At 40.2% G+C, this 26385-nt stretch overlaps 1 protein-coding gene across 3 annotated transcripts in view; it reads right to left on the reverse strand.

Moving 5' to 3' along the window:
- GRM1 (glutamate metabotropic receptor 1) overlaps positions 1 to 26385 on the reverse strand; it is a 194312-nt gene that overhangs the window by 149221 nt on the left and 18706 nt on the right. For all 3 annotated transcript variants that reach the window (XM_049800563.1, XM_049800564.1, XM_049800565.1), the window contains exon 3: positions 3519 to 3768. In XM_049800563.1, the coding sequence (XP_049656520.1) occupies positions 3519 to 3768 (250 nt within the window). The remainder of the gene's footprint in view (positions 1 to 3518; positions 3769 to 26385) is intronic.

The following is a 26385-nucleotide window of genomic DNA, read 5'->3' on the forward strand; positions in this document are numbered from 1 at the left end:
ACTCTTAAAATTGGGGATTTTGTTTGCGTCTTTCATTTGCTTTGCATTAACCACACAAATGCTGGAAAATCAGTTACATGCCTTGTCTTGATTCATCATACTAGGGGATATACAGGAGAGTCATCGATCTTGCAAGATTCTCACAAAACCTAATTGATGTTTATTAAGTAATATAAAACCCAGTGGCCTGCATAAACATGATTAGACACATGATGTTGAGCATCTTTCCACATAATCTCTTCACATCAAAACTAATTTCTGCTAAAAGAGCTATCACCTGAATTCCCTTGAGTAGTGTTTATTTTCTTAGCATAATTTTTGACTTTGATTACTCCAATACTATTCCAATCATTGTTTTTATACAAAGCCATGATCAATTTTTGCCTTCTCCTTTCCCTTTGATTATCAGCCACTTTTTAAAGCTTCATCGTGCTTAATTTCATAGCTTAATAAATTTTCTCACTGAACTCTCCACTACATTTGGACACCATATCAATTTCTGAACATGTGCCATTCTCGCCCAGGCAGGATTGTAACCTCTTCTCCTGTCCTGTCTTAATCCTATCTTCCCTCCAGATTCAGAAATAGGAGTTCCCTTTCTTCTCACTAATACAACAGACTCCCAGTACCAAAGGAAACTGAACTTCTAGTTAGATCTCCAGTCTCAATTTGGGAGCACCTGCTTAGATACGACAAAAATAAGGTCCTAACTCTATGCCTGAAAAGGGTCAGCCCATCCCAAATGAGTCCCCAGTATCTGATGAGCCAGTCCTGGCTCAATGCAACCCCCTATAATTCCCAATGTATCATTCCCAGATTAAACTGAAGTCAAATTTAGTCCCCAGCTCTCCGATACCTTCAATTTAGTTAAGCTGAGCTGTTCCTGTCTGCTTTGATCAATAGCAATATTGAAGGTATAGCAGGAAGAGAGCTATTTAGCCAGGTGTCCCTTTGTCAAAGCTTCCTCTTCACACTGAGTCAGAGCAGAGTAGGGGGTTGATACAGTGTGGCTGATAATAAACCTGTGGGTAAATTAAAGGTTTTGTTTAGCTAATTATTGCAAAAAAAACTTGATTTCACATTCACTCCCACTTCCCTCAAAAGAATGTTCTTAACAGGCTTTTGGTTTTTTGCTTAGCTGGGTACTTGAATAAAAAAGACTAAACAGCATGTCAGAATGATGTTAATGTGTGCCTTAGTTCCTGTTTGTATATAGATGACCAAATTCATAGCACTGCAGTTTCGCTGCAACTTACTTGTGAATAAGTTTGCTAGATTTGCCATTTTTTAAAATCACTTAATTAGGACAATTCAAAGAAAGTGTCTTTTCTAGTTCTGCAAGCACATATAAAACATGTGCAAGCCCTATAATATTTTTTTATTTCAACCAGCTGTTGGGCACAATCCAGACTATGCCAAGCAATAGCCAGCCTGTTTTACAACTGGAACAGCCCACCCAGCCCTAAAAAAAAAAAAAAAAAAAAAAAAAAGGAGTCACCCATACTCAACTACCAGCATAAAAGAAGGGTATGGGAAAGCCTACATGAAAAACACATTGTGATTTCCAAAGAAATTCCATTATTAGCATTTAATAGGAGAGAATTTCTGACAAAAAGCTCAGAGCAACACCGTTGGGCAGATTCTGAGACAAACAATTGAACTAAACAGAGTAGCATAATGCTTGGTAAAGGCTTGTAGTCAAAATTTCAAGCTGAAATGTTCCACATATCCATGGAGTAGGGGATCAAGTAAATGGCCTAATAGGAAACTAAGGTTTGTACCACCAAAGTACCTAGGTTTCATGCTTAATGTAGGAGACTGATTTCCTTTAGCTCTTTGTCTGGACAGTGTCAAGAGGGAGCACCAAAATCAGGTGAACAGTAAGACACCACTACAGAGTGACAACAATACATGAAGAAAGCACAGTATTGCCTAAAGCTGGAGGGCATTTACAAAGAGACAAGGGGTGCTGTCACCCAGACCAATTTTGTTATAGTTAGTTTCTTCCATTCACTGAAAAAACATACTTAAAACACATCAGTCCTGAACATTCGAAACATTCCATTATTCATTTCAAATGATACATATTGAATGACGCAGATGAAAAAGCACATGCACAAACCTAGAATATAATACCATTTTCAACACTATCTTACTCTGTTTCATTTTAATGCTGATGGTTTTCCAAATGTGTTACATCTTATCTACACACACCTCTAGAGATACAGTCTCTGCTCCAAATAGATTGCCATCAAAGACTACAACAAAAATAAACAATGAAGGGAGAGACATAGATTGCTTTCAGATTATTACTTAAACCAGATTAGCTATCTGATTTATAGAAATCATAATTGTGGGGTTTTAGGAGCAATACAGTCAGGGAAAGACCAATATTACAGCACAGGGCGAAAAGAGCATCCTAGTCATGAGAGTGACAGACACAAAGACTTTAGGGAAAGAAAGGGACACAAAAGTCTGACAGATCAGAATGACAGCAGAATAAAAAGGCAACAGAAGCTAAATAGGTATGGAGACAACCATCAAGGCCTTGAAGGAATGATGTTTAAATAATAGATAAGAAAGAAACAAAGAGTAAACAGAAGGTTAAAAAAGACATTATCAATCTAACAGAGAACACAGAAAGTGTCAGCCCTCATCATTTGAGCAAGATTCATTGAAACAGAAAACCAGACAGAAAGACATTGTAAAATCAAGGTGAAAGTCAAAGAAACCTCAAAATAAGAACTATCACAAAAATGGCAATGTGGATAGACTATATGTGATAGAACTAAAATGACCATATTTCAGGGAATATCTACAAATATAAATTCTAGAAAAATAAAGCAACCATTCTCATTTTTATAAAGACAGCCTTTGCCTATCCAGTACAGGTCTGCATTGTTACTCTGGTGATACAAAACCACACATACATACTGACTTGGCCATCAGCAAGTTTGATGTTTTAAAAAACAAGTCTGTGTAATACCAGGACCCTAGTTTCCAACAGCAAAGATCAGAACAAAGCTTACAACTGAGAATGCCAAGTTGTAGTTATAAGACTGTAAAAAATTTCAAGTAATCAAAACCATTCTATAATTTGGGGCTTCAAATTATCAGGAGACATCCTTAGTGGAACACATGAAATTTTGTCACATGTCACACTTCCAGATCACATTCTGAAACCAGAATTCTTCACTCCTTACTTTGGTTCTAAAAATCTGTGTAGGAAACATTCCCCTACAGTGGGCAGAAGCACAAAAGCACTCCAGTCATATATCCATATAAAAGAGTTAGTAATTAACATTTACTTCAGCAAAAGTTAACACCACCAATTAAGCTATCATACATCTTCATAACCCTTTCCTGAGATCTGCTCTACCACCTTGCCACTTCTTTTCATTCGTTAGACAAGTAAATATGGAAATTACAGGTAGCCTGGGTTGCATGGTTCTGAAGTGAAAGGACTGTATGCAAGACAAGAGGGAGAGGACAGGCAAAGAAATCACACTGAGCCTTACCTTCCAATTAGCAGGAACTCCCCAAGCACTCCCAGGCGCCTCATGGCAATGAGGATCCCCCTCACCGTCATTCCCTCGCAGAAGCAGACCACCACTCTAGCCTTGGGTAACCTTTCTCGCAGCTTGCGGAGCAGGCGATCAAAGCTCTTTTCCCCAGCATTACTGTAGATCTTGTCAGAGTGAGCAATGCAGAGACCCTCTTGGGCAGCCAGCTCTTTGAAGGCTTCCATTCCACTTTCCCCATAATTTCCTGTTTTTAAAAAAAGTTCATATTATATCATGAATTTAACCAATTAAGGGGGGCTGTGATGAGAAAGGGATCATTTTCCTCACAAAAATCAACTAGCATTAGCAGAAGGAAAAGCAAAGGAGATCCACCAAAGTGAATATACTCAGAGTTCAGTGGAGCAACAAGATATCCATGTATCTGACCTGGAGACTGCAAGTTTCTTTTCTTACATTGATTTACCAGTGGATATTAAAGGCAAACAAGGGATGGACAGGTTGAAAAGGGGACAAAACCAGCTCAGACATTAAGTTTTATTAATATTTCTATGGCAAAAATCACAGTTGTGCTAGTCCAGGAAAACAGTCACAGTAAAGAAAAAAAGGATTTTATTCCAAGCTGTTCTGGTACCACATGCAGTTCACACTCATAAAATTGAATGAAAGATGGATGTAAATGTAACACACACTGATCTGGTAGCATTTTGAAAGCCACTTACACTAATTTGACTGACCAGTGTTCATGACAGTTAAAATTTAGGCATGATGTTTCTCTTGGAATAGTAGACTTTCTATCTGTAAGAATTTCAGAACTAACTCTTCCTAATACAGAAATATTTGAACTTCATGGTCCAGACAATATCAAAGCTGATTCTCAGATTCCCTTCACTTTTCTATTTATACATTTAGGAAGCCAAGTCAACAGCTTTACAAAACTCAGACTGCCTTCAGCTATGGAGACAGGTGAAATCTCAAGTTTTCTTTGAATATTTTATGCCTGCCAGAGCACAGTATTTATGATGAACATCAATCAGGCAAGAGGAGCAGATGGATTACAAAAAAAACCCCATCTATTAAATGCAACAAGAAATGGTTCAAAAAGAGAAGCATTAATTTTATGCTATCCATCCCATAACGCTTGCTTAATTTATTGAGGGAGTAACATCAGATATTCTGATCACTTCTAGACCCAGACCTTTTCAAGCAAGGGGTGACTGAAGAAGTCCATCTTCCCTCTTGGCAGCTATAGTTTGAAATAGCAAATTGCAAAGACAAAGACTTCTGAATCAGCCTAACTTCCTCCACAGAAAAAAAAAATCACAACTCAAAAGGTATAGCCACCAGAGAGAAAATTCAGCAAGAGACAGTTCAGGCATTCTTTATAAATCCAGTAGAAATAAGTGCATTTTTCCAGAAACAGGGATCATTTGCCACAGATGAGACACACTATGCAGACGCACCGTGACAGTCATAGTCATACTAGAATGCAGCCAAACCTGCCAGGTCTAGTGTCAAACAAAACTCAAGTTCCCCAGCCTTTTGCACTGAACTGCCCTAGTTCCTCACAAATTTGCAGCACAACAGAATGGCCTCTTTTCAAGCCTGTGACTTGAAACCAGATACAGCAAGCAGGTCAGTCTGCTTTTTTATCTGCAGGCCAGACATGCTTCAGAGCAAGAATGATGCCATGGCTCTGCACGGCTGTGGGGAAGAGAGGAAGAGCTGTGCCTGGTGGGAACACACCACCAAGCAGCCCCATCCCATGACCCTGTACTTGGGTAAATGATGTGGCCTCGTATAGGGCTTCTCATATGCTGAGAAGGACACAGGTGGACACCTTTCCATATATTTATAGGCCATAACCTGCAGTCACCAAGGGACTTACCCCAGGACCTGAGGCTGGGCAGTTTGAGCCAAACTGCTTTTATGACTTGCCTCAGGTCCCAGACTGACCTGGGAAGGAAAGAGACCTTTGCTTTGGAAGGAAATTAGCATACGTTTCCCAATTTCATGTGGAACTTTGTGCAACACAGACTCATATGAAACCAGTAGAATTATTCTTAAAGTCTTACCTGAGGTGAGCCAGGGGACTAAACTGAATCTTTTCAGATGTTTAGGCAATGCATATTAGAAAATTAATGTAATAATCTTCCTACCTAAATATTAAGGTAGTATGGAATTTTCTCATATATCAGTACAGCACTAACTCTGCTGTAATTCAAGTTAATGTTTTCAAGAAATAAAATATTAAATCCACTTGAAATGGTTTTTCTCAACTTTAATTTTGACAGAATAACAATTCTCAAACATAGCCACACCTGTACTAACAGTGCAACAATCTACCAAAATATAGGCTAAGAGGAAGTAAGATTGTTGCCTATAAATTCAGTAAGCGTGATAAACAACCTAGAAGGGGGAAAAAAGCTAATTAAGATCAAGACCAACATTGACACAAGATGAAATAAGCAAAAAAAACCCCAAGACAGAAACAACCGGAAGCTGAAAATGAAAGCTTTCTAACCCTCATACAAAAGTAGTGGAATAGCAGCACAGAGAAAGAAATCTGATGTTAGATTGGACCTTGTTCAGCTCACAAGAGCATTATACAACATAGATGTCTGCAACAGCCAGAGATGAAACCTGATGACCCAGGAGATCCTCTCAAAGTCTGTTTGCCATGCTCCCAAAGCAAGACAGCCTGCTGCACACCTTCCCGCTCCAGGGGAAAGGATCAGGGAGAAAATGAAGGTGTGACAGACGTTAGATACATTGTTCAATGCACTCGGCTACCAGGATGTGCACAATGTAAAAGCATATATAGAACAGAAAACACTGATTAATTCTGTGCAACAGCCAAGAACATATCCATCTGTACCAGCTTGGTGGGTACATGCATTTCAATCCACACACATGCAATAGCTGAGAGAGGAAACATCTAACAAAAGAAATCTGTGAGAGGTAGTCAATGAAGAGTTACAACAGGGCCATGGCCTGAGGACCAGTTTTCCTTTGAAACAGACAGTGAAGAAAAGATCCAATCTTATCTGCAACTGCCGTTTGTTACCCGGATCAGCTGTGAAAAGCAAAAGTATTATTGTGAGGCTACAAACAACTGAGTTTCATTCTGACACCTGCCCCAAACCAGGTGAGGCAGTAACATACTTTGAGCCCCACAATACCTTGCTAATTTTTAACATTTTTTTCTTTTTTTTTTTAGCTCTCTTCAACTTGTGCCCTATTCAGAGAACAAGATATTTTCCTTATATGTTTCAAGCAGAGTCTGTACAGCAGTATAAAAGTAAATTCTAACCCTAGCATGACTGCAAATTTACTAAGAGGATTTTCATGACACTCTTCTCAGTGCCCAAGAGCTTTGCTTCACCACTGTAAAAATCCTAGATAAGGCCATTCCTGAGAGGGATGCACATATCTGAAGATGCTGGCAAGAGCTATGTGTAGTGGGAATTATTCTCACTCATTGCAATCCATGCATTAAATATCTTAACAAAAACATTAAGATGCTGTAGTAGTTAAAGTCAAAGATGTTCTCTTGATCAACAGAAAACAGAGAAAATTACTAAAAATTTACCCTCATAAATTGCTCTGGTGAGACAGTATTACATTTGTGCCACAACTACACTGAAAGTAACACTGTTTGCTTGTATTAACACTTGAGCAATATGGGGAGCAGAACCCATGAGCTCCATTTAAAAGGTTTATACTCTACTTTTTATTATAGCTGCTTGGCAAATTTGCCCCCATTCTCTTTGTCAAGAGAACTATTTATTTTTCATTTATGAAATGGAGCAGAAATGTAGCCTCAGCAACGAGATGCTTATGAGAATCCTGGAGATCATCATCTTAAGGGATGCACAGCGCAACTGTGTGGGTCTTCCCAAGCCACATGAAAGTGCTGTGGTTTCAGGGGGCTTATAACAAAAACCAGAACAATGTGTCCTGCATAAATCAATGTTTGATTTCATTCAAGGATTATTTGCGGGGGAGCATAAGGAAATATGAACCATTCATAGTTGTGCTGCAGAGAACATTCCCTTGAAATATAGGCTAGCACCTGTTAAAAAGAATCTTAAAGAGAAAGAGAATAATGCTGAAGAGGAAGACTGAGACTGTTCTCTCACTCTGCTTTCAGTGTCAATAGGAAATAACTACTTTTTTTAGAGACCCCTTTAGAGACATACCTACAAAAAAACAACAACAAAAACTCACAGCAGAGGACTGTGCCTAGAAGAACGTTCCAATGCACTTAAATTACAAAAGTCCGGGAGCAAGAGATACTTCACCTATCTGGGCCACAAGCAATACCCTTTCGGTGAGGTCACCTATACCTTACCATTAGAGGTTTATTTGCTGCATTTATTCCTCTGAACAGCAGCAGTAACCACAATCTAGATGAAAGGTGAACACAAAATCCCCATATACCCCGCAGAGACACAGCAAAGGAAGCACATCAGTAAGACAACCACAAAGTCTAGCTTCACCACAGGGTACTACAGAGACAAGTCACTTCGCAGGAAGGTCCCCCTTTTCACAAATAAAAAGTGAGAAACTATTCCCTGTCCTCTTCTTTCCTCTCTCAGCATTATGATCTGTTTGTTCACCTCTCCCAAGCTTGTAGATACATTGCTGGAGGTATGAAGTTTGTTTCAGTGTTAAGTATTAACTATAAAACATCTCTTTTCCTCAGCTAATTAACTGCTTTTTGGCAGGAAGAAAATAAGAGGAGAACAAGAGCTCTGCATGACATAACAGCAAGAAATAACTACTCAAAGACTTCTCTGCTGCAAAGGCTGATTATTTGTGAAGAGGAGAGCAAGGACATCATCTGATTATTAATTTACTTCCTGATATGTTTCAATAACTGATTTTTTTTAAAAAAGTGATAATATCAAATATGACAGTAACTACACAGTTGTCAAATACAAGCCTAGGAAGATTGGAAGCTTTTGGACCACTGAACAGAAAAAAAAAGAGAGAAAAAAGGCAAAAACAAGTGCCAGTTTTCTCCTATAACATCCTGTGTTTCCCTATGCCACAAGGGCATCTTTGAATGGGGTCAGTTAATAAGAAAATGATCATGTTATCTCATTTTAAATGTATTTCTTATCAGTTGAACCCTATTAAAAAATCACATGCATACTCATAGTCCATTGCAAACTGAAATTAAAAAGTTCAACCATCAGATTTAAACTAGTATGTTAGTAACAGGTTGGGAACACATACATAATCAGCTAATGTGTCTCGGATGACAAGCAGTCACTTTCTAAACCATAATAATTCAGCCACTTGTCCCATAGTATCCAATTCATACCCATTTGTCCACACCTTTGACTGGGAGAGTCAAAAATAAAAGACAAAGTCTGCATTTATTCCCTGAATGTATCAGACTGACAAAAAATGAAAAGTTGTAGAAATGGATCTGCCCATGTGTGCTGTTTTGGTCTATCCCAAGCATAAGCACTACACTCATAGGAAGCAGCTCAGTTGGCACACAGCTTCCAGGACCACTGAACTGCCACCATCCCTCCTCTGCCAGACTTCTCTGTCACCATGGAAAGGGCAAAGATCAAACACATCCATCTTTCCCTGCAGTATCTCTTTCAAGGCTAAAATCACACTGATGTCAGGAGGGGCTGCATTTTACCAGTTATCAGTTATTCAAATAGGAACTGCATTTCTTTTTTCAGTGAACACTCTTCACTTAATGTCCACTTTGCCACCTAAAGCCCTTTACCGCACAGTTTCTTTTCAGAGTTGTCATGTTTTAACCCCAGCCAGCAACTAAGCACCACAGAGGCCCTCAATCACCTCCCCCCCCCCAACTTAGCAACAACTGAAAACATCAGTGTGTTATCAACATTCTTCTCTCCTGAATCCAAAACATAACACTATACTAGGTACTAGAAAGAAAATTAACTCTACCCCAGCCAAAACCAGGGCAAGAGTTCAGATAGCTTTCTCAACAACATATTCTTTCTTCACTGAGTATATCTCACCTCAAGGGTTTTTAAGGGACAACTTCAAAGCAGGCAAGTTAGGCTATGAAAGCACTTCACAAACCCTAAAGGACTGGCCACTTTACAACAAGAAGAATTCTGCATGAATGAGGGCTCCAGTTCTGTTATCAGTCAGTACAAAATAGTGGAGAAAATACCAAAAGAGAAAAATTCAGTAGACCTAAAATCCCAGTCTAACTGCAAAGCTTAAAAGGAAAACTCTGCCTCTTATTTTATTCTAAGTACTCTGCAGATAAATGAGAAAAAAAATTGCGTTACAAAGAATGGTGAAGTAGCTATTCCCATTTCTTTAAGTACAAAGGCTTTAAGGAAGAGAGAAACAAGTCCTACCAACATTGACCCATAAGGACAGTTTAATGCAGGTTGAACATCACAGATACTCACTACAAATATTCCTCTCCTGGAGGCTAGCTGGATTGTCCACTGCTCCCTGTCACCTAGATCAAGTCCAGCCACATAGCTCCTCAGTTCTAAAGTTGCTTTTAGCCTGCTACCACCCATAGGTATCACAGACCTCCTTACCACACCCAGTTTGTCTCCCAGGCCAATTCATGGCTCTGTGGAAGTCAGCATTTCCCTAGCTATTTTTCTTTGACATTGCTGGAGAGACTTTGCATTGGGTGGAGACCTCACTGTCCTTTAATTATGGAGAGAACAACTCATTACTAGAAATTCAAATAGCACTGTAAACCCCCTGTCTTCTTTTAAACTCTCTTAGCAAAGTTTTCTGGGTTCACCAGAGATTTCCAAGCAACTGCACTATAGCCTTACAAAAGCCAGAAGGGTGTGTTGAATGAACAGAGTTATCTTTGGTACACTACAGACCTCTGCCATCTGCGCTTACAGCCTATTTTCTTCAGAACTTAAGTCCCTTCTAGAAATGCAGAAAGTGAGCTGTTGAGACCAGACTAGTCTTTGCATTTTCTGAAGTCAAGTCAAACTGAGTACAAGGGAGAAAATAAAAACAGAAGATGAAAGGGTACATTTAGATGACTGTTATAGCCATTAAACAATACACTACTCCTACCATAATTCAACTTTTCAGAGAAATGAAACCATATTTCAAACAAGAAAATCCACATGATCTTATCAAATGCTAGGTTTCTTTTTTCCATTAATTGCAAAGTACTTCTATTTTGCCAACAGCTCACCATAGCGATGTATTATCTCAGCAAAGACAACCCAAACTAAAGTAAAACTCTGTTACTGAATAAAGTGGTTCTATTTAAGCCTTCATGCTGAATGAGGCAGGTGCATCATCTTAAACAACTAATTGATATTCTTGTCAGCAATACAAGCACAGGTGAAGTCAGTCCTGAAGTAATGAGATTATTAGTGCTAAATGACACTTCCCTAATAAAAGATATGCTAAAATGTGGTCTTATGCCAATATTTTTTTTTTCCTAAATGTATTCAAAGACTACACCCAGTGCTTACTTATTATGTGTCTAACAAGGAGCTTTAGAGTTTTATATTCTAATGGAACTATTTCAGCTCCAAACCTGGCTGATATACAGTACTTGTAACAAATTTACTTGCTGAACTTAGTCTTTCTGTTTGTGACTTACCAGTAAGGAGCTTCCAGTTTTCTTCAGAATGTATTAAAAATAATCTAGTGATGCCTAACATTAACTGTTGGTTAGTTCTGTTGGTTGGCATTGGTTGAACAAAGGGTCACAGATTTTTTTATGTTTCTTGATGAGGCTGGAGAAAGTAAACATAAGAATAAAGTTTCAACACTATTTGTTTTAAGCTTTATGTGAATATTACAGTTAGTAAAATCATTTACAAAAATAGTTATAGAAAGAATACCCAGAAGGGACATCAAAGTAGGAGAACAATATTCTCTTTTTTTTAATATGAGCAGACATTTCACAAAGAAGAAATTAGGTATAAGCTCAGCGCTGCTCATGCTTTGGCAATTATGCCATTAGGTTAGCTCACATTTCAAGCACAAGATTTAAAACATTGATGCCAACCTTGAGCAATCAAAAATCATGCACACAAGTACCCTACTATGAATAAAGGTTTGAACATAATGGAATTAATGGAAATTTAAAAACATTTTTCTACTGGTTATCTGGTTTCTGAACCTGAGGGCACAGAGTGTTCAGTTTCTGACCTTTTCCCATAAATTTGACAGTTAAAAATGGCTATTGTATTTTTGTGAACCAAGATACAATCATATGTTTTCATGGGTGTGCTGATTTTAACTTTCGTAGAGTTAATTTACTTCACAGTAGCTAGTATGGGGCTGTGTTTTGGATTTGTGCTGGAAACAGTGTTGATAATACAGGGAAATTTTAGTTACTGCTGAGCAGTGCTTACACAGAGTCAAGGCCTTTTCTGCTTCTCTCACCACCCCACCAGTGAGCAGGCTGGGGGGGCACAAGGAGCTGGGAGGGGACACAGCCGGGACAGCTGACCCCAACTGACCCGAGGGATAGTCCAGACCATATGATGTCATGCTCACCCTAGAAAGGTGGGGGAAGAAGAAGGAAGGGGAGGATGTTTGGAGTTATGGCATATGTCTTCCCAAGTCACCGTTAGGTGTGATGGAGCCCTGCTGTCCTGGAGATGGTTGAACACCTGCCTGCCCATGGGACGTGGGGAATGAATTCCTGGTTTTGCTTTGCTTGCATGCATGGCTTTTCCTTTACTTATTATTAAGCTATCTTTATCTCAACCCACGAGTTTTCTCACTTTTAGTCTTCTGCTTCTCTCCCCCATCCCACGGGGCGGGGAGTGAGTGCAGCTGTGTGGAGCTTAGTTGCTGGCTGGGGTTAAACCACGACAGTTCTTTTTCATGCCCAACATGGAGCTCAAAGTGTTCAAGATAATAACAGATTTGATTGGAATGTGCTAGATGATTGAATTTATAGCTGTTATTGCTGTTTAGCTCTTAATCGGCAGGCTTCTGTGCTTGCCATGGGGCTTGCTTGCTTTACTGCGTATTGGAGTCTAGTGCTCATTAGTGGCTGCTTTTTACTTTCACTGCTTGCTGTACTGCTTATCGTCTGGGAACATTTTGATAACAGCAACAGTGATGCGCCTGGGCTGGCAGATGGCCAGGGCATCGCTGGTGTTTCTGTGCTGCTGTACCGGACAGGCTGGAACTCCAGTGTGAACTCGAGTCAAAGGCACTCTGACAGGTGGATGAGTCCATGCACGAGCAGGACACCCTGAAGCATCTGTGGCTGTGGATAAGCCCACGCCAGAGCAGGTTTATCTTGACGTGGCTGTGGTTATGTCTGTGCCACAGCAGTTATACCTCGGAAGGGATTGTGGCCCAAGGATAAGTCCTTGCTGTAGAAGTACACCTTGAAGCATCGGTGGCTGTGCATGAGGTCATGCTGGAGCATCTCAAAGCACGTGGCCATGGATAAACCCACGACAGAGCAGGTACGCCCCTGGAGGGACTGCAGCCATGGGTAAGGCCATGCTGGAGCAGGTTTACTTTTGAAGGGACTGTGGCTGTGGGTAAGGCCACGCTGGAGCAGATGCACCTCAAAGCAAAGCAACTGTGGCTGTGGATAAGTCTATGCCGAAGCAGGTATACCCCTGAAGAGACTGTAGCTCATAGATAAGGCTTCACTTGGAGCAGGTATTTCCCTAAAGTACTGCGGTCTGTGGATAAGTCCAAGCTGGAGCAGAGGCAAAGGGATGAATTCATTGCAATATTAAACCCTATGGTCTGGTCCAAAGGAACCAGGGGTGGAGATTGCAATGGAAATACCTTTAAATTGTTGTAACCCACAATTTGAGTCGCATTGTATAGGAATTACTATAGCAGGAAACACCCGAACCAATGGAGGACAAGCCTTACAAGAAACAGTGCAGTGACCTGAGCTGGCTTTGGTGGCCAGTGACTCTACACAACACACCACCTCTCCTGTCCTGAATGACCTCCATAACAGATGGCGCCCAAAGTCATGGACTAAATTAACTCAAGGGACACTTTGTGGAATTTGTGTACATTTATGGACATTTTACAGACATTACACAGGCGTGGTCCATAGACTAAGGGAATGATATCTGTGTATTATATCAAAGGATGGAAAAGTCGGTGGTGGGTAATGAGGATGTATTGGATAGTGTGGGACATGAGCATGATGTAAATGGTATGGAATAAGGGGTGGAGAATGTGCTGATTTGGGCTTGGGTAGAGTTAATGTACTTCATAGTAGCTAGTATGGGACTATGTTTTGGATTTATGCTGGAAACGCTGTCGATAATATAGAGATTTTTTGGTATTACTGAAAAGTGCTTACACAGAGTCAAGGCCTTTTCTGCTTCTCATACCACGCCACCAGCAAGGAGGCTTTTGCTTTACTTATTAAACTGTCTTGATCTCAACCCACAAATTTTTTCACCTTTACTCTTCCAAATTCTCTCCCCTATCCCACCGGGGAGAGTGAAGGAGCAGCTGTCTGGTGCTCATTTGCTAGCTAGGGTTAAACCACAATGGGCTGGGACTTAGAGGGCCAAACATCATGAGATACTCCATAAAGAGTCAGCAGGACTATGAACACTTCCTGATAATCTACATTATCAGTGGCTTTAAGAAGTATTTGGAAAGTATGTTAAAAATGAGGTTACTTCTTGAAGAGTATTTTCTAATCATTTTGTCATTGAAGAGAAGTTAGTACTCAGACCTATTCCCACTGAAGTCCTTGATTTCAGTGGCTACACTGTCAAATGTTTGTTAATATTTAAGAGGGCCAAATGAACTCTAAATTTTATTCCCTGCTGTCTGTTAACAAGCATCATAGAAACAAATATCCCAAAAGCTACTGAGATGAACTATAACCCCAGAGCTAAACGTTCATGGCCTTTAGGGCAATTTTGGCCTATATACGATTTTTAGACACCAGCACTTTCTGGTTTTGTGAGCCACAGCTCTAGATGTGAATTATATCAGGTTTGGAATAAAGTCTAAGTAATAAATCTTAGTCTTCTGTCTAAAAAACTATACCTAATCATAGCTTATCCATCACCAGAGAAACAGTTCATCTAAATGGAATAAATTTCTGTGTTTTGTTGCAAACAAGAGAATTTTGATGTATGCTTTATCAAATCCCTGGATATTGTAATCTTATTATCCAGAAGCAAGTTATGTGATTTTTGAAAGAATTGTGTTTTAATTTAAATAAGTTTAAGAGAGTGGCTGCTTTGCCTTCCATGTCCATTAAAGATCGTGATGAAAATAATTTCCTAATATTATCTAAACTTTCTACCCTCATTTAAAGCCTACTTTTGATTTTTACTTTTATGATCGATCATCTGTAATCAATTATATCATCACAGCTGAAAGAAACCCAGAATAACATATTAAACAATTCTGCCTCTTGGGTTGATACAAGAAGAAAGCAAGCAAGCCAGAAAGCTTTAGATGCTGAGTCTGAAAGCTAAAGATAAGAAGCAAAACCAGAACCTTAAGAACAAGACCTAGGAAAAGAGAACTGGAATGCATAAGCAAAAATAAAATTTGTCTAAACAGAAGTGTTTCATTTTTACAGAATCAACATTTTCAAAAAGATTGAATTTAACTTTGTAAATATTTTTTCAGTAACACCCCCCCTTCAAAAAGCATTTAGTCAAAATATTTCCAATCACCCCTAAGCTGAAGTCCCAGTTCTGCAAACACTGTCAGATGGTGACTTGAATACTCACAGTGACGCTTTAAAAGACTTACAGCAAAAAAGTTAAATACATAACACAAGTGTTTGTAGGATTTGAGACTGACAGAAATGAATTCAAAACAAAAAAAATCAAATCCTAATTTTGAATGGCTCTCTGAACAATAAAGTTGAGGTGAGGTATTCATGCCATCATTTCAATTTGAGTTCATAACTTCAAGGATTAACACAATATAAACATTTCAATTACACAACATTAAAAGGCATATCTCATGCTGATTGGTGAAACATTTGAAAGACCTTTCCGCACAGGCTACTATAGTATCTGCAGATGAAAAGGTGACTTAATGCTAAGAATCCAGGCAGAGCTAGTACAGGAAATGAATGTAAAAGCTGGATTACCACAAGCAAAGAACAAATTATTAGTTTACTTTGTGTAGCTCCCACAAAGGTAATATAAAAGAGTGAACTTTAGATAGGCAGACTTGTGAGATAGAAAAAAACTGGATAAATGCAAGTAGGACAAAGGGATGAGCCCGAAAACATGAGATACTGTGGAACACTTACAAATACTGCTTGTGACTTAAGAGCAAAATGAAGAGTTCATCTTCTCTTCTCTGAATCGCCATTGAGCTACAGAAGCACAACCTGGGATTGGGCATAGGTATTGAGTTAGCCAAGCCCCAAAAGAACAAAATTGTCACAGCTGCCACAAAACTATTTCACAAAACAGGTAACAGCCGTTACCTGACCTCACAAGCCCGGAGCGACCGACTCCGTCTGCCAGCGCGCTGCACGCCGACCGAGAGGCGCAGCAGTTCTGCATCCCTATGGCTTTGCCAGGCTGCGCCCCAGGGACGATGCCTCGGACAGCCGGAGTCCTCCCACACCCACACCTGCACCCGCACGCAGGAGCGGTCCCAGGGTACCCTCCATGCTCTCTGGACCGAAGCGGGGAGGCCTTGGGGGCGAGAGGCCCTTGCAGCACTCCTGATGTGGTTCTTCATGCGTCGTGCATCCTTGGGGAGATCTATGCAATGCTGCTATGCAGACCTGTAAAACGGCTTGTTGGAGGAGGAAAAGAAAGGCCTTTTGCTGGGTTAAGAAACAAAAAAAAAGGGAATTCATGGAGAAAGAGAAAAGATGGGTTTTCTTCCCAGACACTGCAGTTTTACTTTCTCCATGCCCACAGCCCTGTGGCTTACAGATAGCTCCTGAGGAATGACATCTGGGTACTCACAAGTTGTACGCCCATCCAGAAGGTCCCAGCAGCCTCCTGTCCCCAGCTCAAAACAATCCAAACCCCAGCATGTCATCCCAGCATGGCTTCAGCTGCTCGGTCCTCGAATAAACGCTCCTGGAAAGACGTGCTGGGGGAAGGGAACAGCCCGCTGCCGAAGGCCCGTGAAATAACCACAGCCCCCCGCAAACATTGGGGAAGACAGGCACAGCCCTGCTTGCTCCAACTACCTCGTCTTTTCCCAAATTGCACCTGTGAGGGCCAAAGCACTCAGAGAAACCGGGCACCAGTGGAGCGCGCAAGCGACGGGCCCTGGAGTCAGGGCAGAGCAGGGGTGCAGGCCCCGCAAGGCAGGAGCTGGTGCCCTGGCAGCTGGGCTGCCCTGGCTCCCCGAGGCAGCTGGTGGCAAGGCAGGCACCTCTGCCAGGCCACGTCTGGTTTATTGACATGGGAAATCAGGATGGGAGGGAAAAGGTGGGGAGAGGGAGAGCACGGGGAGGTGGGCGACCCCGGGCGGCAGGTGGGAAATGGGAGGAGTGAGGCCTAGGCCGCGCGTGTATCGAGCACATCCAAATAGAGCAGCGACTGAGGGCGAGGCAGCTATCCTTATACACTTTGCCGCGTACAAGGTCTCCAGGAACGCTGTAATTAACTGCTGTCAAAGCAGGCTGTGAGATGGCAGACTGCGAGGCAGATTTGGGTGGCGTACCAGCCTCAGTTTTGGGACTTTGCTGGCAGCACAGAAGCAAGGCTTTCAGCCTCCACAGCAGCTGACGGGCAGCATCGACGTGGCTGGCTCTGATCTTACGGCTGTGGGAGCCAGGAAAAATCCATCTGCAGCTGTGCAGATGTGATCTTCTTGGCAGAAACGTTATGGGGGACTCTTCGGACAGCCTGTGCGGTTGCTCCAGTGCTGTGAGACAGAGCGGGCCCCCCATGTGCCAGGGTTTTTGATGACGGTTTGCATCAAGGATTTGGAGGAGTGGTGGGGCTTTTCAGGGAGTTCTACATTTCTGCCTTGACTGAATCAATAAATGACTACGTGCATGTCTCTGGATCTTGTGACAGTGAGTGTGGTAGATCCGCACACTAAAATACTCCATATTTCTCTCTCCAGGAACAAGAAGATCTAGTTTTGACAAAGGGGAGTATAGCAGTTCAACAGATGTATTTCTACAACTGGGAGTGTTAGAAAATCAGTCCCTGAGGTCCTGACTGGGCACCACGAGGGTATGATCCAAAAGCACAAGACACTACAAATTCCATTTTGGCATTGTATAACCTAGCGTCACTAACATGCCTCTGGTATGAAATAACATAATGTTATGTGACAAGATGTAAGCAACACAGAGTGAGAAGATACTGAATCCTTCAGACACATAGAATGTTTTCAGGCCAGATATCATCTGCTTCTTGTATCTAATCCAAATACAATCGACTGAATTGGTGCTAATATCAAAACATGTGAGATCCAAAAATAAACAAATTTTCAGTTTCTAATTATACTGGACAATTTAATTTTTTTCTTTTTTTCTTTCTTTTTTTTTTTTTTTTTTTTTTTCAGATGGGCTGAAAAGTTCATTTCTCTTTTAATTAATTTAATTGCCATTAAGATTCAGAAGCACAAATTGGTATTAAGCATAGGTTAATCTGGACAAGTGTTAAAAGACCAAAATAAACCAGCGAGGCCATTTATGACAGCAAGCTCATAAAAGGTCATGAAAGTGTTAAATAGCTGGAGAGGTGAAATGGGTCTTAGACAAAAAGATCAGCAGTGCAGAGGTCACTGCAAATTCTACATACCACTGAGGTCTCACATAAAATCCTCTCTCCAACAAAACATTTCTGGCAGTTAAGTGAAGACCTGGTAGTCCTTTGTACAAGTCCCATATAAGCTCCTCTCCTCCGTAGTAAGCAAGATATTTAAGCTAGATTTGATGATTGTTAGTACAGAACCAAGATTTCACCAAGAGAAAATAGAAAACCTCGATGCTTACCATACTGTTGTAGAAAGAAGCTAATGATTCTTCTTAAGACATAATTAAGAGATATACCTGTCACATACCACTTTGGATGGCACTGATATGTCCCTTTTATTAATTTGAAGTGTTTTCTTTCTTAGCACTATTTTTCATGCAACTGAATAGTTTGTTTGTATGGTTTGCATGCACTTGCCTAATCGAGAAGTTCATCATGATGCAGTGATCTTACAAGGAACCTTTAAGTAAATGAAATTTGCCTTAGCCTATTTTGAAGAGCCCTCTCCTATTAGACACTATGATTATATCAGATTAAACAAGTGATGTTTCTGCATGTGATTGTCTACAGAAACAAACCCACAGCTGCTTGGAATAGGGAAGTTCAGGGCATCTGTGAGTCTGCACTACACGAGAGCAGAGATGCTCAGGGACTAGATAAATCCTACTTACATGCTAGGGGAATTAGCGCAGAAAATGTTTAGCTGTTTCATTATCAGCAGGATTTCTGTTTCTAAAATGCTGCTATATTTTTCACCATCCTGCTAGTGATAAATAAAATCATACACAAAGCGTTGTCACAGATTTCAGTATATTTCCCTTACAGATTCAGCTCAAACCCCTCTAGGATGCTTAGGAGATAAGAAGCTCCCTCATGTATGCAATATGCACAACTTCCGTGAGCAATGCAAAGCAATTCATTCCAAGCTGTGACTCTCCCATATGGACAGAGAGCGAATGGTACCCGCCAAGGACTGTCTGGCCCTGACTCTATTCTGTTAATGCAATGGCCTCTCTTCTGCTGTCACTGCAGCCCCACCGGAGGGGAGGTGGTTGTGGTTTTGATGCATCTGGGAGGGTGAGTACAAATGCAGGAGGCTGCTCTTGAAATGTCAGCCTGATGACAGGAATTGCTGGCACAACTGTAAGCAAGTTCATTCCTACCATATCTTTGGCAACAAGGAACCTCAAAATCATGGACAGAATTTGTATGAACATACACATCTCTTGGACATTTGTTAGACTTTTCTATGGTCCTCCCTCCTTCATAACAACAGTTAGGTTTTGTATTTTATGTGTATGAGATTTTGTGTCTAAGATTAGTTTTATCCTTAAAAACATATCCCACATTGCTATGGTATTTTCAAAGGAACTACAATCTTACATACATCTCTCTATGTTTTAATATAATCAGAAAAGCATATAGTTATGCATATTAACATGTTACGAGAAGGAAATGCTTTAGACAGACCTCAGTTTTCAGCTTTGATAACCTGACTATATGCTGTGGGAAAGTACACTAAATGACACTGAGGGCCAAAATCTCTCTTTTGAGGATGAGGATTTCACTGATTGGATCAGGAGTTACATGCATACAAAAGTACAAAACCAGGCATTTTGAGCTTGTATTTTTGACATTTTTTAAAACGCTATTGCAACATGATGCAGAGAAAGGCCAAGGGATGACAGTTGTGTAAGTCTGGAGATATTAATAAATATCAGCAACACTTGTTTTCAAACTTTTCCCTTTTTTGGTTCCAACATTCCCCTATATATTCTTTGGGTGTTCACTGTCTATAGAGTGGCAAGGAGACTGCATTGCCAGCATAGTTACAGCAGTATGGAGGGGCCATGTTTCAAAGCAAAAATGCATAGTTGACAAGGCATGCTTATAGGCTTTTGGGAGCCTAGGAGATAAACTGATTATCTCTTCTAAGATAAATTTATTTTAAAAAACCCCTCAGTGTACAGAGTGGGAAAATGTAAAAGCAGTACAAAAAACCCAGAAATCATTACTGAATTCTGAAGGACCATCAAGTACATCTTATTAGTGAGTGAAACAGCCAAGGCAAGATTACCAAGGAATCAGAAAGAAGATTTTACAAGAAGATTTTAAAGTCTGCTAAAGGTCAGTTGAAGTGAAAGGTAATATCATTGTATTCTTTTTTCTGACCCCAGAAAAGGCTTTATTTTGGCTGATGACTATTGGTACAGTATTTTATTTTTGCATAAGGATTTCCATTTTTAGCTAAGTAGTTTGCCTGCCCTAATCTTAGGTTAGTGCTTTTTGAGAAATTCCAAGCTCTTATTAACTTAAAACCAAACTTTTAAATGGTGCCCCTTTAAAAAAATATCTGAAATTATCTGGACTGAATTTCTATTGATTTTATTTTTAAAAAACAGAGGCTCAAGCAAATGATTGCTGAAAAAATTGAGGGATGCAGGCTTATACAATGCCTCTGAGAATTCTTACAATATAGAATGGCAACATTTCCAAACTGCCTTCTTGCATCTTCCTTAGCTTACAAAGAGGGCATGTCAAATCAATAAGACATGCTAAAAAAAAAAAATGAAGAGATTAGAAAGCAAACAAAACAGGATCTGATAAAAAATGTAAATTGCTAGACTCTGCTAGAGGTAAATTTAATTTCTTATTTAAAGATCATATTTAAAGATAGCATTTTTAAGACACCGTCTGACAGCTTACTGCAATTATTAAAAAAGGAAAAACTGGCAAACTGTTTATTTACTGAATTAATATACAGGAACCTTCTGAGAAAATGTATTGCATAGCGGTCTGCAGCCAACCAAACTGTATCTGTTGATTCTTTTTGTCCTCTCTGTTCTCTGCTCCTCAAGATTATTCATCACACAGTTGTGGGCAACAAAACATTCAGAAAGACAACCGAGTAGCTAGGTTCTCAGTGGCACTGGGACCATGTTTGGTGGCATACTGCTAATACACCTGCCCAGGGAGAATCACCTCTCTTCATGGAAGCATTCATTGGCCTCTGAACTAGTGCAGTGGCTTTGTGGCTTTTTTTGCCCTGTACTGTTTGCCAAAAGTAGCTGTTGTTGATGCTTTCCTTGGAATCACTTTCACTCAGTGAGTGTTAGAGAAGCCTCATCATAACATCTGAAGAAAAGCTCAGGAACAGCAGAACCTTTATTGGGACTTAAATCCAGTTGTGATGAGTTTCACTTGGCACTTCTCAGCCACAGATTAAAGACTATCTCAACAACCAGCAAACAAACATCATGACTATATCTGAAATACCTCTGTAATATTTTGTTGGAACATGACTGCCAGCTTTGCTTTCAACCTTACATCCCAAGGACAGCTGTAAGTGAAGTTTTACAAGAAAGTAACTTGCAAGAGTTCCCCCCATAGCACTCCATCTTCCATTAAATCTCATCACCAGTTATAAAAAAATGTTTGCATTTCCAATGAAAAAAAACCAACTTGAGATAGAAAAGGCTGTTAACAAAGTCATGCTTTAAAATGTCACCTCACACATTGCCTGGGAAAAGAGGTTAGATGCTACAGTTTTCTTTGGCAATGTTAATCAGATTAATTACCTCATTTGGCTTACAATTTAAGAAGCTAATGGTGTTGCCATTTTTGTAGATAGGTATCTACCTATAACAGAAAGTATTGATGGTCAAAGATAAACAGGTTTAAGAAAAGAAAATCCAAATCTGAATTATCTATTACACTGACATAATAGTGCTAGGAAAAAAAACTTTGAAACATCACTTCCTGAATTGCATCCACTTTAGTCACATTTTGTTATAGATGTCAACCCTGTCGGAATATCATCTGTCAAAACGAATTAGTGGAAAATTTAGTACTTCACTCTTAATGAAGAATAAGATTGTAATGGCATTTCAATTTTCCTTCATCCTCTTGTTACCACTTGATAAATGCTCTCTCACAGCACTGCTGCTCTTCTGACATGATGCACCCTAATCTAACAAATCTAAAGAAAGTCAAAGGCAGAAGGCTTTCTGGTTTCCTAACATTTCTTGAGACCTCTGCAAGCTATTTTCATCTTGACGACTTAATTTGAGTGGATTAGTTGGTTTTTTTTCTCCCCTCCTAAATGTTTTGAGTGGATACCTGTATTAGCAGAGATTAATGAACACAAAACGGTATGTCAATGAAAAACATCCAAAGCACTTCCGTATGTTCAGTTATGTGTATACAACAAGAAGGGGATGAACTATTCTGTCTCTTACCTATGGGGTGCTGTGAAAAAAATTGTTATTTAATTACAAATGACCATTTTTCTTTCTCATAGGGTTGAGATTTGTCACAATGCTACATTGGGAATAGACACTTCCCCTGAGATATCTGCTGTACTTACTATCCTTGAGAAAATATGCCTTTCTTCAATGCAAAACCCAACCGTAGGCACAGCCAAAGGCACAACAATGACTCAGGTGGCCCAAATATTGATTGGGCAACCTTTCTGAGCAACGCCATCAGAGATTTGCCATCTTCTGAACACACACAGCAACAGCCATCTGCTGTGCAGGGAGCGCTGTCACCGGAGCTGACTCCAAGTTTGTCAAAAGCATGAGCAGAAGGGAGGACGGGCCCTGAGCTGCAGGGCTGGGTGAAAGCTCTGGAGCAGCAGGTTGGCTGTTCCTGGCAGTTCCTGAGATGTGGAGGCTGGGAGCCCCTGACCACTACTTGACCACTACTCTCAGGAGCTGTCACTCCCATGGCAGCAGCAGCTACTGTCCCATATGTCATCTCTTGCCCTTTAGGACACCAACCAGCCCTGCCTGCCAGACTGAGCACAGAAAAACTGGGCAGCAGAGCTGCGCCTTCCTCTGTGTCTGCCTCTCCTAGTAAGCCCTCCCAGCCACATTCTTTGCTTAGATCTGAACTGCCCTTCCTGTCTTGGAAAAAATGAAGTTATGCCATTTGGCTAGAGTCAGTGGTATGGGAGTCCAAAAGGTGACAGAGAAACCTTAGAAGCTGGGAACTTCAGAAAAGAAAAGAAAGACAGAAAAGGATACTGATAAAGGATAGTGATGATGGGTCAGTGCTGGAGGGGATTCTGCAGAACAGGAAGAAGCATTTAGTAAGTTTTTATGTTCTGTATTTTGGGAAAGAGACAGATAATGTATACATACCAGAAGATGATGACGGTGTTGATGGTGATGATGAATGGTAATTTCCCTTCCCAACTCAGAAGGAAATCAAGTGGCAGCTCCAAAAGGCAGGCATTTTAAAATGGATGTGTTCAGATAACTTCTGACAGAAGTTGCTGACGAGCTCTCTGAACTACTAGAAATTATTTTTAATAGCTCTCCGAAGTCGTAAAGTGCCAGAGGACCGCAACACAGGCAGTGTTGTGCAATACTTTAAAAGGGTAAGTAAGTGAGTTAACCTGAGTAATCACAGGTCTGTCAGCCTGACATCCATTTTGGACAAAGTAACTCAGGAGCTGACATGGAACTTGAGTAGGAAAAAAATTAAGGGAGTGGAGCAATATAATGGGTGCCAATCATTATGTGTATGTGAAAACTAGATCTTTCAAATTCAGTTATCCAAAATATCTTTTATCAATGGATTTACAAGCTTGGTTATTAAAAGTAACAATGTCAATGTAATACAGTTAGATTTCCACAGGACATTGACCTTCATTTTGCATGACATTTTGGCTATGAACCTGGACTGATAAGAATCAATGTTGCATACATAAAACAGATTAAATTCTGGCTGGTAGGTTCAACATATACTTGCAGTGAAGGAACACTCATTGAATGGGTTTCTCTTTATTGTGTCCCATAAGGATCTGTCCTTAGATTTTACTAGTTAACATTAATCAGTGACCTGAAAAAACAAAAATACAAAAGCATTACCAATAACATTTGCAAATGACAGAAAGACTGGGAGACAAGTTACTAATGCAGCATGATCTAGGTAATTCAGTAAACTGGGCATAGACAAAGAAATATGCAGTTAAATACACACATAACTTTAAACTATCAGGAACTAAAAACGCAGCACATACAGGATGTTGGACTCCATCATGGGATGCAATTACTGTCTTGGGAATTACAAAAGATAAGCACTGAAGGTAATGCTGTGGCTAAAAAAATAATAGAATTGGTTTTTAGTTATGTAAATAAGTGTGATACTGTAGTAACAGAGAGATCATACTACCTTAATTCTACTTCACAGCATTATGACTGCTTCTGCAGTAATACAAGACATTGGAAAACTGGTAAAGCTTCAAAGAGTAGCCATCAAGATCATGAAAGACAGGAAGATGTGACTTAAAGTGAGCTATCCAAGGGCTCAATCTCCTTCTTGGATTAAAAAACCCTCCAAAGCAACAATGAAAAGCAAAGCATTAAGCAGCTTTTAATTGTAGAAGGAATGAAATTCTAGAACAACATTCCAAGAGAACTATTGGTATTAAGGAACTTACCAGGCTGGATTTTAAAATGTGTTAAGTATACACATACAATTATACAATGTAGGGAGTCCATGAAGAAGATTCTTGAAGAATTGTGTAATTTTGAGTTGGACTGTATCTTGGGAAACTTCTGCTCAAGTGGCACCAAAGCTGGACCTCTGCCTACACTCTGCATTGCTAAAATGTTTCCTTTTTTTTCCCTGTTTTTTTCAAAACAGCTGAAGTTCTCATAAAGTCACAGCTTCTAGAACACTTGGGGATATCTTAAAAATGAAGAAACTTTCAAACTCAAGTGTAGCACATACCATTTATCAGTAACATGTCCCTATAACTTGTCAGCACAGTTGGTCACACACATACCGAGGCTACTTAAGCATGAAGCATCCAACCTGGGAACTGTCCATTAGAATGCTTTAGGCTGTAAATCTAGATTAAATAATATTACACTTCTAAGTACTTGACTAGCTACAGTTTGAAATGCTAATGCCATTATCTCTAATGTATTAGTTGTGAAAGCTTCGGTATGCTGACATTACAAACTCAGTGAGGCCTCTGGAGATGTAAAAGTTCAGGCAAGCAGTTCAGCATTTAGAGCGCTTATCAGAGCAGTGGGCAATATGGCTTCAATTTCAACATGAGAGCATAAGAAGATACATCTTTCACACAGAAGGGCGACTTAATCACTGAAATATGGTGTTTCTCGAACTCTACTGGATCTGGCTGCAATGGAGTTAACTTTCTTCATAGCAGCCTGTATGGGGCTGTGCTTTCGATTTGTGGCTAAAACAGTGTTGATAACTCACCAATGTTTTGGTTATTGCCGAACAGTGCTTGCACAGCACCAAGGCTTTCCCTTTTTCCCACTCTGCCCCCTCCTTCCCCCACAGTGGGTAGGCTGGGGATGGGCAAGAAACTGGATGAGGACACAACCAGGACAGTTGACCCAAACTGGCCAGGTGGTTACTCCATACTATACGACAAGGTGATCAGCAATAAAAACTGAGGTAGAAGGGGGTTTGGGCTTCAAGGGTGTCATGGTTTGGAGACGGGCTGGGCATAGGTCTGCCTGTCAGATGTGGTGAGCAATTATCTTTGTTTCACTTGGTGGTTTTTTCCCCCTTCTTGCACCTATTAGGCTGTCTTTATCTCAACACACAAGTTTTCTCGCTCTTGTTCTTCCTATTTTCTCTCCTCATCCCATTGGTACAGAGTGGGGAGGAGTGAGCGAGTGGCTGTGTGGGTGGCTGGCTGCTGGCCAGGGTCAACCCACCACTTGGAACAACGAACACATAAAAAGTTCTTGCAAAATACAGAAGTGTAACATTTGATAGTAATGCTTCACAAAATGGTATTCCCATCCTCTCGGAGGAAAAGTTGATCCAGAATCTCTTCCAGTTAGTGTGATCAGTGAGATAACATGTAAAATAAGAATCACCATCATGTTTCCCTCCTCAGCTTTTACTAGGAGTGCCCCAGAATAAAACATTTTTTTAATGTTGAAGTAATTTATTTTCAGTTGTCCAAAGCACTTTTTTCCATAACACATAAATGAGTCACCTATTTCTATAGCTGAGCTGTAGCCAATCACCATTTAAAGGTGAGTTAGGACTAAGGTAAAACATCCCCATTGTTTTTTGTTGTTTTCTTCTTGTAACTGTGAAACTTATTTGGATCCCTCTTGATACTGGATCTATTCCTAATTAGCAGTGAAGCAGAACTCCTTGATGTATGCAGAACTTAAACGCTCTGAATA

The sequence above is a fragment of the Accipiter gentilis genome, chromosome 5 (assembly GCF_929443795.1).
Source record: "Accipiter gentilis chromosome 5, bAccGen1.1, whole genome shotgun sequence".
NCBI lineage: Eukaryota > Metazoa > Chordata > Aves > Accipitriformes > Accipitridae > Astur > Astur gentilis.